Genomic DNA, 14,523 nt, shown 5'->3' on the forward strand with positions numbered 1-14,523 from the left:
GGGGTTATTTACTAAAGGCAAATCCACTTTGCACTACAAGTGCACTGCAAGTGCACTTGGAAGTGCAGTTGCTGTAAATCTGAGGGGTAGATCTGAAATGAGGGGAAGCTCTGCTGATTTTATCATCCAATCATGTTCAAGCTAAAATGCTCCTTTTTATTTTCTTTGCATGTCCCCCTTGGATTTACAGCGACTGCACTTCCAAGTGCACTTTCAGTGCACTTGTAGTGCAAAGTGGATTTGCCTTTCGTAAATAACCCCCATTGTGTTTTTTTCAAAATTGTCGCTCCTTCTTTGTTAAAGCGCAAAAAGTTAAAACCGTAGAGATTATCAAATACCACCAAAAGAAAGCTCTATTTATGGGAAAAAAATGACATCAATCTTGCTTGGGTACAGCGTCACACCACCGCGCAATTGTCAGTTAAATCCACGCAGTGCCGTATCGCAAAAAGTACTCTGGTCATTGAGCAGCCAAATCTTCTAACCACTTACGGACCGCTGCACACCGATATACGTCCTAACTTTGAAGAGGAATATTGTTATGGCAGCAGCTAGCTGCCATAACCCTGGTATCATTCGGCCGGCGGTCCGCTTTCCGATAATAGTGGTCCCTGCGGCGGATTCGCCGCAAGATCACTTTTATCAGCGGCAGAAGAGGGGATCCCCCTCCCGGCACGCTCCGGTGCCCTCCGCCGCTTGTGGGAGCCATCGGCAGCGGTGGAGGTGATCGGATCTTCTCCCTTGTTGGGTATGGAGACAAGTGAGGGGAAGATGGCCCCCACCCGTCTCCATACCATTGCAGGGCGGATGCGACGTCAAAACGTCACTTCCGCCCATAGCTCTTAAAGGGTCATTTTTTAAAAAGTTTTTTAACCACTTCCGCCCAGCCTATAGCAGAATGACGGCCGGGCAGTAGTTCAGTTATCCTGACTGGGCGTCATATGACGCCCTGCAGGATAACAGCCACCGCATGCCCGTGGGGGCGCGCATCTTGGCGATCGGTGGTGAGGTGTGTCAGTCTGACACACCGCTACACCGATCTCGGTAAAGAGCCTCCGGTGGAGGCTCTTTACCACGCGATCAGCCGTGTCCAATCACGGCTGATCACGATGTAAACAGGAAACGCCGGTGATCGGCGTTTCCTCACTCGCGTCTGACAGATGCGAGTAGAGGAGAGCCGATCGGCGGCTCTCCTGACGGGGGGGTCTGCGCTGATTGTTTATCAGCACAGCCCCCCCTCGGATGCCCACACTAGACTACCAGGGAAGCCGCTAGGACCACCAGGGAAGCTCCTAACATGTGGATGGCCAGGTACATCCCCCATGGCCATCCACATGTGAAATTCAATGCCCAACATATGCCAATTAGTGCCCACAAATGGGCACTGACTGGCACCTCTATGGCACAATAAAAATTAGTGATGCCCAGCAATGCCACCCATCAGTGTCATCAGTGCCACCTATCAGTGTCCATCAGTGCCACCTATCAGTGCCCACCTATCAGTGCCCATCCGTGCCACCTATCAGTTCCACCCATAAGTACCCATCAGTGCCGCCTACGAGTGCCCATCAGTGCCGCCTATGATGCCCATCAGTGCCGCATACCAGTGCCACCTATCAGTGCCGCCTATCAGTGCCCATCATCAGTTCCTCCTCATCGGTGCCACCTCATTGGTTCCACCTCATCGGTGCCCATCAGTGCCACCTTATTAGTGCCCATTATTGAAGAAGAAAACGTACTTATTTACAAAACATTTTAACAGAAACAAAGAAAAACGTTCTTTTTTTCAATTTTTTTTTTTTTATTTGTTGCGCAAAAAATAAAAATCGCAGAGGTGATGAAATACCACCAAAAGCTAAAATAGACCACGAGAGACACATAGTAGAGGAGAGTAAAATTAAATCCCTCAAAAAATTTTAAATATATCAATATTAACATTTTGAGGGATTTCTTTTTTACTCAATTAAAAAGACGAGGTCAGCAAACATTGGCCCCATAAAGGATAATCAAGGGAAGTTGGTTACAGGTGACAAAGAGAAAGCAACTGTATTATATACATTCTTCGCCTCGGTTTTTACAAAGAAAAAGAAGGGGTATAATAAACAAGACTGTATTGTTCCACAGCATGGAATGTAACCTTGTGGCTAACAAAAGCTTCAAAAAAGGCTTGAAAAACTTGATGTGAATAAATCACCAGGACCAGATGGCTTGCACCCAAGAGTCCTCAAAGAACTATGTTATAGCCACACCGTTATTCCTAATATTTAAGGACAGCTCACTGACTGGAATGGTACCAGCTGATTGGCAAAAAGCTAAAGTGGTACCAATATTCAAAAAAGAGCTGATATATATACCTGGGAATTACAGACCAGTCAACGTAACAGCAATAGTATGTAAGCTATTGAAGGGGCTGATAAGGGACCATATCACAGAATTTGATGATAAAAATAATATCATTAGTAGCAACCAGCATTGATTTATGAAAGCTCGTTCTTGCCTGACCAATTTGCCTTTATGGTCCTCAGCTAATAGCTCCATGTGCTATAAAGTGATCAGTAATATGTGAGTGTAGCAGAGAGTGTGATAATGGAGGATAATGAGCAGGCCTTCATGTATCAATACTTTCCATGTGTCTCTGATATTAAAATGATTTATGGCGGTGTGAGGACATTTGTTCTGAGAGCTCCTGGCCAGCGGCTCCCTTGCAACATACAAACGTTAACTTACCACACATTGGTGGTATCCCCCGGCACCCCAGACAACCAGCAGACTTGACTGCTGATCCCTGCACACCATCTGCGACATGGATCATTACCTAAAGCAGCACAAACTGTCCGCCTCCACTCCGGCGGTCTCCAAGGTGGCACCGGCCAGCCACACGGTGGAGGATACTCGGGGAGATGTAGCTGCACCTGAAAGCTCACAGCGGCCAGGAGAGGACTTCACCATGTCGCCCTACTCTCCTATCAGCGACCTATCTCCTTGCCTCCCAAGATCTCTGGCAGTCTCGACCGACATGGATGAGGATCTATTTAGCCCAAGACACGCCTCTCCATATGCCTCATCCTCCCACACTGAGCACAGTCTCAACCCAGCACGGATCGTAGACGGGCAGGGAAATAAACAAACGGCTACAGGACACAGTGAGTAACCCCACTACACCATCTCAGCAATTGGAGCTTGCATTTAGCACTGATCCTGCACATAAACTATGGACACTATTACAACAGCTTCCCACCAGAGATGATTTTGAATCACTAACTGCCAGAATGGAGTCAGCCATGAGGGGAGAGATATAGTCTCTTAAGCAGGAAGTCTCAGCACTGGATCCCGTATTGCAGCAGTGGAACAGGAACAGGGAGCAATGTCCCAGTCTATACAATCTGTGCAATTTTCTCACGCCAAACTTAATGACCAATTAATACAGTTGCAGCTGCTACTGGAGAACCACAGACAGAACATATGCCTAAGGGGAGTCCCTGAACACATCCCACAATCGGAGCTCCGTCTGATGGTAACCTCCATCTTTAACCTTTACCTTGACTGCTTGCATGACACTGTCATAACTATAGACCGGGTTCACAGAACACTCGGCCCACATTCTAACATGCCTGACAGACCCAGAGATATGCTCTGTTGCCTATACTCCTTTAACCTTAAGGAGGAAATTCTGCGCCGGGCCTGGCAGGCGGGGGTCTTGGAATTCGATGGTGCGGCTATTCACCTACTCCCAGATATCTCCAGGAGAACCCTGATGATGCGCACCTATGCAACTTAGAGTGAACTGTACTACCGACTTCAACTTCCCAGTATACCACAAACGGTGATAAGGCCTTCTTGCATAGACATTGCACCCATTACCAGGCCGGGTGTGGAAAAGGGTCTTTTTTTTGGGAAGGGGGGTTTGTTGTTGTCTTTCTCTTTTTCAGGTTGGAGTGATATGGAGGGGCTCACCAAACAAGTGCAGATGGAGGTCATGGACCTATCATACACTACTGGCCGGGGGGGGGGGGTATTTGTTTGATTGTTATACTTACAATAATTTTTTTTTTTAGGGCCGGTTGAGCATTGAGAGGTCAGCTGAGGTAGATGTCAGATCCTAGATTCCATACTACCTCAACTCACTCATTACTTTGTTATGCCTGTTGCTTTTAATGATACTTCTACCTTTAGGCGTCTCCCTAGCCTCCTCAAAAGGCTCATTGACCACTCGGATCCCCGACACAGGCCATGTACAGTGGGCCCCACTTGGGGAGAAACTCTCTGAATTACCGACTTACTAACAAGCATTTCCCGGTGGCCTACCATAGTCCATCTACATCTTCTAAATCTAAGGGGACAAGTATCCTCCTATCCAAATCTCTACACTGGCAGTTTCTAGATGAACACCGAGATCATGAGGACAGGTTCCTGCTCCTAAAGGGCAAAATCAATTCTCACACATTTACCCTTACGAACTTCTACCTTCCTCATACAAATCATCCCCAGGTCCTGGAAGCATTTTTAACCACACTAAAGTCTTTCCGTGAAGGTACTCTTGTTTTGGGGGGGGAGGTTTAACCTCACCTTAGATCCCCCAAAGGATTCACTCATCCTCCCTACCCCAAAGTGCAAGACGAAACCAGAAAGACCTGCTGCATGCTCACCAACTGGTCGAAATCTGGAGAATTTTCCACCCCCAGGAACAGGATTACTTCTACTCTCCCACCCACAGATCCTACTCTAGGATAGACTTTTCCTTGTCAAAAGAAGTTTATTGAGTATACAATATTATAAAGATACATAAAGTAAGTTTACAAGGATCTATAAAGTAAGTTCATTGTTTTACAGTAGGGATTATATAGGTAAATATCATGAAATTTCAAATATTAAACATTGGGTTCACATAAACCTAAATTAAAGATATATATCATTTCCTTAGTTACTTTTGTAGGTATTTAAATGATTTATACCTACTATACATATTGTTTACAGGTAGAGTGTATATAGGTCAAATAAATTCTGATAATGAGCTTTAATCGTAAGGTGGAGAAAAGGAAAGAGAAAGAAGAAAAAGGGTAGAAAGGCAGAGGTATGGTCCACAAGGTTGTCCCGCTCGTCAGTTTATTATTCTTTTTAGTTCTCTTTGAAGCCTTAGAATGGGTGTCTCTGTAAGTCATTTAATCTGTTACCATGGCAACAGGACAGAGTCATTGAAATTTGACAGGAACTGTTGTTTTTCACATTTTGGAATTTGATTTTGATCGATGGCTACCATCTTAGCATGGGACATTGTATTATTCATTCTGTGAATTGTTTCTGCTAGTACCAACGTAGGAGATTTCCATGCCTTGGCCACTGTTTGTTTTGCAGCCATTATTAGTTGGATCATAAGTTTAAATTGAGAGAGTGTTAACCATTCCGGTTTTAGATTAAGTAAAGTTATATATGGATCTGGTTGTATTATTTTTTTAAATATTTTAGATGCAATCACGAAGACTTTCTTCCAGAAGGTTTGGATTACTGGGCACGTCCACCATATGTGTAAATGTGTGCCTATTTCTGGGCATCCTCGAAAACAAAGAGCTGAGGTATTAGGTGAATATTTTGCCACTCTAGCGGGTACAAGGTACCAGCGAGTTAGGACTTTAAAATTTGTCTCCAGTGCTAAGATGTTGGGTGAAGATGACTTAGATGTGAGCCATATGTTAGACCAGTCCGTGTCTTCTAAAGTTCGTCCCAGGTCCTCCTCCCACCTCTGAACGTAAGAGGGTCTATTAAGATTTACTACTCCATATAATTGATTATAAAGTGATGAAATTGTACCTTTAGCAAATGGATCTTTTGTACAGATTGATTCAAAAATGGATAATTGGGATAATGGTGTATCCCCCTTTAGGAATGGTGTATAGAAATTTTTGATTTGGAGATATCTAAATATCTCAGAGTTTGGTAGATCATATTTTTCTCTAAGCGATGGGAATGAAAGGAATGATTTAGATGCTATGAAGTCATTTAGTGTCTGAATGCCTGATGTTGTCCAAGCTTTAAAAGAATTTGGGTAGATCCATGTCGGATAAAAGGCCGGATTTCTGATAAAAGAAAGGAGAGGATTGTGTGGAGATTGTAACTGATATTTGGTTTTTAGTTTATCCCAGAGAGATAAGAAGTGTTTAGTTATGGGATTATGAATTTTAAAGCGGTCTTTAGGATCAAGCCATAACAAGTTTGATATTAATAGAGGGTCATTTTCTGAAGCCTCTATAAATACCCATAATGGGATTTCCTGTTTTGCATGGTATTTGGACAGACTGGCCAAATGTGCTGCTCTGTAGTAGTTAGTAAAATTAGGGTATCCCAGGCCTCCTTTATTTTTGGGAAGATGTAGTGTGTGTATAGGTATACGTGGTTTAGAAGAGCCCCATATAAATGAAGTTGCTCTTTTTTGTACTATTCTCAAAAAATAGGAAGGAATTGGAATAGGGAGGACTCTGAATAGATAAAGCAATTTGGGTAGAATAGTCATTTTGATTGCATTAATCTTCCCTATCCAGGATAAAGGAAGTTGCGACCATTGTTTTATTAGATTTGTGATCTGTCTTAATACAGGAGGATAATTGGTTGAGAATAAGTCAGAATGAGATGCTGTTAAATGAATTCCAAGATATGGGATTGATTTTTCTGCCCATGTGAATGGGAGTGCAGCCCTAGCCGGGATCAATTCCATGTTTGTGAGCGAAATATTAAGCACTAGGCATTTCTTAGGATTAATCATAAGGCCGGATAGGGCTGCAAATCCATCAAGAGCTGGTATTAAGTTAGGACCAGAGACCTGTGGTGATGATAGAAAAAGTAATATATCGTCTGCAAATATACATAATTTGTGTGTAATACCTCCTACTTCAATGCCAGTTATAGTTTGGTTTGTTCTGATGTATTGGGCCATGGGTTCGAGTATAAGGGCAAATAATAAGGGAGATAATGGGCAACCCTGTCGGGTACCTCTTTCGATATTAAAGGCATCAGATTTGTATCCAGCATATTTTATATAGGCTTTGGGTTTATTATATAATGCTTTGATCCATGTTAAAAAGTGGGGTCCAAAACCCCATTTTTGTAATGAATATTGCATATATTGCCAGGATACTGTGTCAAATGCCCTCTTAACATCGAGAGATAGAAAACATAAAGGGATTTTCCGTTTTTTAGCAATATGTCCCAATAACACTGCCCTGCGTATATTATCGCCTGCCTGTCTATTTGGCATGAAGCCTACTTGATCTCTATATATTAATTTTCCTATAATGCTATTGAGGCGTTTTGCTATTATTTTTGCTAATAATTTAATATCAAGGTTTAACAGAGAGATAGGTCGATAATTCACACAGGAAGTATCATCAGAAAGGGGTTTTGGGATCATACAAACAATTGGCATTAGTGTTTCTTGCCAAAAAGAATGTCCTTCTAGAAGTTTGTTAAAAGTTTCAGTGAGAATAGGAGAGAGTATTTCTGAGAATGTTTTATAGTATAAAGCCGAGTAGCCGTCTGGGCCTGGTCTTTTGTTAAGTTTTAGGTCTTTTATGGCGTTAGCAACTTCATCTATAGTTATAGGCTCATCCAAACTGCTTTTTTGATTCTGAGACAACTCAGGTAAGGTTATTTTTGAGAAGAAGGATTCAGCCTCTGTAGGATTAAATTCATTGTCTTGTATAAAGTTGCGAGATGTGAGTGAAATTTATGGACTATTTTAACTGGATTACAAGTATAAACATTTTTTGATAATTTCAAACTTATTGGTTTGAAAGATTTGTTAGTTGAATTTAATGCCGGAGCCAAATATGTACCTGGTTTGTTTGTATTCATGTAGAAATTGTGTTTGGAGCGTTTGAGGGATTTATCAACTGACTCAGTGAGAAATAGATCGTATTCCAATCTAGATTTTTCCAGATGAGATTTTGTACTCTGAGATGGATTATCTTGGAATGATATGTAGGCTGCATCAAAATTGAGTTCTAGTTTTTTTGCTAGATTTTTGCGTTCCCGTTTAAATAGTGCCATTTGTCTTTGTATTGTACCACGCAAGACAGGCTTATGAGCTTCCCACAGTGTTATTGGGGAAATGTCTGTTGTATTATTAATTGATATGTATTCCTTTAAAGCTTGTTCAATGGCCATCTGATGTAGTGGGTGTTTGAGCATTATGTCCGGTAAGTACCACGTTGGGTCATGCGCTTTTGGTATGGCTGAGGCTATAGTAGTGTATACTGCATTATGGTCAGACCACGGAATCGGAATTATATCTGATGCAATAATTTCTGGTATCATTCCTATTGTTAGAAAAATATGATCTATTCTGGTGAAGGTTTGATGAGGGTGCGAGAAATAAGTGAATTTCTTTTTCATTGGGTTACTTTCTCTCTACGAATCTACCAGATTGTATTTGGAAAGAAGTTGAGAAAAAGGTAATCTAGAGGTTATTTTGGATGGTGTAAAAGGTGATTTATCTAGAAATGGGAGGAGGACCTGGTTCGAATCCCCGCACATTATCACTGTTCCTATTTTGTGTGTATTAATCACTTGTAATATATGTGAGAGGAATGGTGTAGGTTGTTTGTTAGGAGCGTAGTAGGAAATCACCGTGATTGCTGTATCCATTATATAACCCATGAGTATCAGGTATCTACCTTCTGGGTCTTTAATTTCTGATGATAAGGTGAATGGTGTGGATCGGTGAAATGCAATTAGAGTACCCCTTTGTTTGGTACAGGCAGAAGCCGTGTAAATTTGTTGATAAAAAGGAGAAATATATTTTGGAGTAAAATCTTTGGTGAAGTGTGTTTCTTGGAGGCATACTATGTGAGCCTTCTTGTTATGGAAAGTACAGAAGGCTTTGGTCCTTTTTTGAGGGACATTTATTCCCTGAACATTCAGGGAAAGTATATTCAGTGGTGCCATGGCAACAGATCAAATAGTTTTGACTTACTTTTTGTTATGCAGAGCTGACTGCGCAGATCAACCTGTGTGGACTGAAGAGATGAAAAGATAGAAAAGAAACCAGTGAATTCTGGAGTAAAGAGTAAACAAAAAACATATGAGATTAGATGATACATTGTATAAATTATTTTTTGCAAGTAATCACAATTTACCCGTGAAAGAGAATAAATATCTCTCTCAGGGGAATAAGTGCCTTCGTCACACTCCCACATAATATGGTTGGGAGAATGAGGAGGGCTAATGGGGGTACACGGATCTTCCGCTTACAGGAGAGAAGTGCTATGTCAAAAGACATCAAAATGATGATTCATTAATTGGAGTGCAGAATATAGTTTTTGTTGAAATTATTTATTCCAGGGTGGTTGTATATGGTTAGTCTTGCCCTAGGCTAAATAATTCAGTTAAAAAGGTACTGTTAATAACTTTGGTATTGATGAAGATAGTTTGAATTATTTTGGGATTTTAACCCTTTTAGAGTAAACAATTACATATTTTATTCATATGTAACTGTTTAGATATGTTAACTCATAAAATTGAGGTTGTATTGCTTCAGATTAGAATAAACAAAAACATAGTTCTAGGAACTAGTTAGGTAATAATATATTTGTTTTAAGAAAAGAAAGAAAAAGCTTCCATTACTTCTGGATTATTGAACATATTTGTCCTAAAAAGTAATAAATCTATTGTTATTACCTGAAAATATATAACTGAACAAGAATTTCCTTATTTCACTTATATATTCTAAGGCCTATATGAATCAGAAGTAATAAGAAATATAACTGGAATGTAACATGATCCCATACAGTGTGTGACTATCAGAATGCAGTTACATTCAGTTATAAATACAGGTTTTTTATAGAGAACCATCTCTTAGTATAATAAATTAGAGATATCAGGAATTAGGATGTCAGTCCATTGAATCTTCTTGGTCCATGGATGATGTGGCATAATGGACTCTTTTGTGAGAATGATGATTCCCATTTTGTTCTGAAATTTTCTGGGTGCTGCCTGAAGGTGAAGATGATGCCATTCTTCTGCGTGTGGAAGAGTTGCTGCTTGTGGGTTCTGTCAGATTTAATTTTAAAAGGGTTTGTTGTAGTTCATCTGCTGATCTGCTTCTGTAAATTGTACCTTGGTAGTTAAATCTGGCTGAAAAGGGGAAGCCCCATTGATACATAATGTTGTGGCGTTGCAGTTCCATTAGTTGGGGTTTCATGGATCGTCTTTTAGTAATAGTAAGTTGGGATAGGTCAGCAAAAATTTGATAATTGTGTCCTTGAAAATTAAGTTCCTTTTTTTCTCTTGCAGCAATTAGTATTTGTTCTTTCGTTCTGTAATAATGACATTTTGTGATTATATCACGTGGGGGTCCATCTTTCTTTTTTGGCTGTGAGGGCTCTGTGTACTCTGTCCAGTTCTAAACGTTCAATAGGGATATCTGGCTTTAGTTCTTGTAATAGAGCAGTAATAGTAGATTGCAGGTCTGTCACAGTTTCAGGTATTCCCCTTATGCGCAAGTTTGAACGTCTGGCTCTATTTTTGTAATCTTCGAGCTTAGTTTGAAGTATTAAATTCTCTTCTTTTAATTGTTCCAATTCTGTTATATTTTCTTGGGTTGTAATTTCAATTTCATCAATTTTTATTTCTAAGGCTGCGGTGCGGTTTCCCAGCTCTCTTATTTCTTTGGTTAGGCTGTTTGTTATTTGGTCTGAGGTTTGTTTTAAAGCCTTATGAAGCATCTTTTCAAATTGTAATAATATTACTGGGGATGCTGAGGAGGCTTGTGGAGAAGTTTGTGAGAGGATTTGTTCTGTATCTGACTCAAATGGAGAGTCTTGCTGTGACATTTTCTGTCTGTGAGAGCGCCCTGATGCTGTATATTGTGAGGTGACTGGAGCTGCTTTAGTTGCAGTGAGTGCCTGTGAGCTCTTTGTGAGGTGATTTTTATTTCTGCCACGGCTTCCTCCCAGTACCATATTTCCTGCCCAAACTTTCACAGTTTGTTCCCTGGGGCAAAAAGGTTCAAATGGATACCTTTTGAGCCTGCAGGCTCCGCTTTGTCCTTCTCTTCTCTCCTCAGCGGTGCGGAGCTCTAACAATGCATGTCTGCTCCGCTAGACTCCGCCTCCTGTTCCCACACCTGATAGACTTTTGACTACTAAAACACTCCACGATTACCTTGGCCTCCAAAGCAAAGATTGGCCAGGTAATGCTTTCCGATCATGGTCCAGTTCTCCTGAAACTTAATCTCGCACACTCGTCCTCCAAGACACCAATTTGGCGCCTGAATGAAACACTTCTTAGAGATTCTGAAACAGCAGAGATCATTAGAGAACTTTGCTCTTATTTTGACAACAATGCTGGCTCTGTATCTAACCCTCTCTCTAACCCTCTCTCTGTGCAGTCAACTACATTAGGGGGGTCCTCATAAAGCATGGCCATGCGGCCAAACAACGCTGTGCCAAAACTTTGACAAACCGTTTGACAAATCTCCACGCCCTGGAGAAGCAACATAAAAGTCAACCTGACCGCACAATAGAAGCAGAGCTGCTCCGGATTAGAGAGGCGATCAGGAAGCACTCCTTATACAAGGCCAAACATGTCCTACTCAAGGCTCGTCTCTCCTTCTATAAGTACGGCGATAAATGTGGCTGTTTGCTGGCTAACGCATTGAGAGAAAAATGCACCCAATCATACATCCCCGCTCTTCTGACCCCTTCAGGGTCCAAGATCCATGCCTCGCCAGATTTGGCAGATGCCTTTCGGGATTTTTATTCGAAGCTTTATAATTTAGACTCGGCACACGCCGCTAGCCCAACAGCCCCTTCCCTCTCAAATATACAGGAATACTTACAGGGGGCCAACCTTCCTTCTCTTACAAATGATGACCAGGAACAGCTATCCCAGGCTCTCAAAATGGAGGAATTTACAGCTACCATAGCGGAGACACAACCGGGGAAGGCTCCCGGGCCCGACGGCTTTAAAGTTCTTTACTACAAAGCATTTCAGACCCAACTAGCTCCCCAGTTTACCACGGCCTTTAATGCCATCCTGGAGGGGCATAACATTACTCCAGACATGAAAGTGTGGCTAGGCAGGTTAATTTAGATACAGCACCTCATCCCACAATGCATAGATGGTAAATCAGGTAGGGAGGACAAGGGATTATCGCGGTGCCAAGGAAAGCAAAAAATAAGGGAATAGAGTAGCAAGTATAAAAGATACAGAAATACTTTATTTCACAAAATTTGAGAATCAATACATACAAAAAACAGTAAAATCATTGGCTGAGATTCACATATATACGATACATGACCAGGGGTACAGTAGGGTGGGCTAAGAGTGGAAGGCCTTCGAAGCGAGAGCTCAATATCCTACATGTTTCGCCAAAGCATTGGCTTCCTCAGGGAATAATGAGAGCTAGTTTAAGTATATAAGAATCTATACATGAAAATACAAAAAACATCATATAAGCAAACAGAAAAATGACCATACAGAAAAAAATTGGTATAAAAGATAAAAATGCATTGAGGAATGTGGCTGAACTATTCCGCAGATGGAGGCCTATACCAGAGCCCCGGAAGCAAGATCATACCTGAAGGCCAGACACCAAAAGGATAACGATAACGATAATCCCTTGTCCTCCCTATCTGATTTATTACTCCAGACATGTTACGAGCGTCTATCTCTGTAATCCAAAGCCAGGAAAGGACCCGCTGCTGTGTTCTAGTTATAGACCCATTTCTCTTCTAAACTGTGACATCAAACTTTTCACAAAATCTTAGCCTCCAGGCTAAATGGTCCACTACAACGCTTGGTTGCGCCTGATCAGGTGGGCTTTATACAGACACAAGAAGCGAGAGACAACACTATCAGGACATTGAATGTCATAGAGAAGGCGAGGAGATCCCGAATTCCCTTCCTACTCTTATCCACTGATTCCGAAAAGGCATTCGACAAGGTGGACCAGGTGTTTCTCCAGGAATCGCTCCGTTCAGTCGGAATGCCGAAGTCTATCCTGGACTGGATCTCAGCTTTATACACTAACCCCACAGCCACGGTTCGGGTGAATGGGCTGGATTCTGACATGTTTGTGATTTCCAACGGCACCAGGCAGGGATGTCCACTTTCCCCTCTACTGTTCGTTCTTTCCCTAGAGCCACTTCTTCGCCATATAAAAGATAACCTAAATATTAGCGGTGTTCAATCCGACCACTATCAACCCAAAGTAGCAGCGTATGCAGACGATCTTTTATTTTTTATCACCAACCTATAACTTCTCTGCCTTTACTGCTACAAGAATTGAAGCAATATGGCACTCTCTCCAACTTTAAAGTTAACCTCTAAAAATCAGAAGCTCTGAACATCTCTTTAACGGACCGAACCTGTCAGGTATACGCCCCTTCTTCCCATTTAAATGGGCCACCTGCTCTATCCAATATTTGGGAACCAGAATCCCCGAAAACCTAAAGGACATCTTCCCCCTCAATTTTCGACCCTTCCTATCAACGCTCACTGCAGACCTCAAGAAATGGGACTCCCTTGCTCTGTCTTGGTTTGGTCGCTGCAGTGTATTGAAGATGAATGCAATGCCAAGACTCCTGTATTTGCTACAAGCCCTACCTGTTAAACTACCCCAGACTTTCTTTCATGCTGTATGTTCAGCCTTTATCAAGTTCTCTGGCGCGGCAAACATCCACGTATTGGTTGAGTGTTTCTACTAAGGCCGAAACTGAGGGGAGGCATTGGCTTCCCAGATCCTGCTCTATACTGCACGGCGATGCACATGACATGTAAACTGGTATGTTTCGACCCCAGTGGGATACCCTGCATCACCCTTCCCCCACGTACTGATAACTGTATTTTTTAAGGATAACGGGGCTTACCCCTATTGAAATGCGAGTGATTATACAACCTGTCTACGCATATCCCTAGTCTTATACTTCCTAGGTATCTGGGTAACCTGCACACCTACAGCTCTATTCCCTCGTAATTACCCTGAGAGGCCTTACCTTTAGTAAGGTGCAATTAGATGTTGATCATTTATATCCTACATTGTTTGAACCACCTATTCTGTGAAGTTGTCTTTTCATTGTATGTTGCATACCACTAGATAAAAAAAAAAAAGGATTTATGGCAGTTTAGTCCTTTCTTGTCTTATTTATCTTAGAGGTATCACCGTGTGTTTACAAGACCTGTTGGAATGGAGGCGTTTGCCAGGACTACTATGGACTTGCGGTGTGCCAGTGTCATCCCAGATACACCGGGCAAAGCTGTGAGACAGGTATGGAAGAAAAAGCAACATAAAAAAAAGCAAATCGTGTAATACTTCTGGAAATATCCCGCAATTAAGACATGAAATATGAATTAAGCATCAATGTAAACAGGATTTATTGTGTGAGATTCCAGGTGGGTTTACATATTTTTTCCAGCCTGGAAAGTTAATGTGAATGCAAAAGTTTAAAGTGTATGTAAGCCCAAATACAACATTTAAATATGTTTTTACATGCACTTGTTTATCCAGATATCATACATTTTTTGTAATAAATC

At 41.6% G+C, this 14,523-nt stretch overlaps 1 protein-coding gene across 8 annotated transcripts in view; it reads left to right on the forward strand.

The window, feature by feature from the left end:
• The window catches only part of SNED1 (sushi, nidogen and EGF like domains 1), a 291,723-nt gene that overhangs the window by 123,408 nt on the left and 153,792 nt on the right, over positions 1-14,523 (forward strand). For all 8 annotated transcript variants that reach the window (XM_073625738.1, XM_073625736.1, XM_073625737.1 and 5 more), the window contains one exon: positions 14,144-14,257. In XM_073625738.1, coding sequence (XP_073481839.1) covers positions 14,144-14,257 — 114 coding nt within the window. The remainder of the gene's footprint in view (positions 1-14,143; positions 14,258-14,523) is intronic.

This window comes from Aquarana catesbeiana, linkage group LG04 (assembly GCF_042186555.1).
Source record: "Aquarana catesbeiana isolate 2022-GZ linkage group LG04, ASM4218655v1, whole genome shotgun sequence".
NCBI classification, from domain to species: domain Eukaryota; kingdom Metazoa; phylum Chordata; class Amphibia; order Anura; family Ranidae; genus Aquarana; species Aquarana catesbeiana.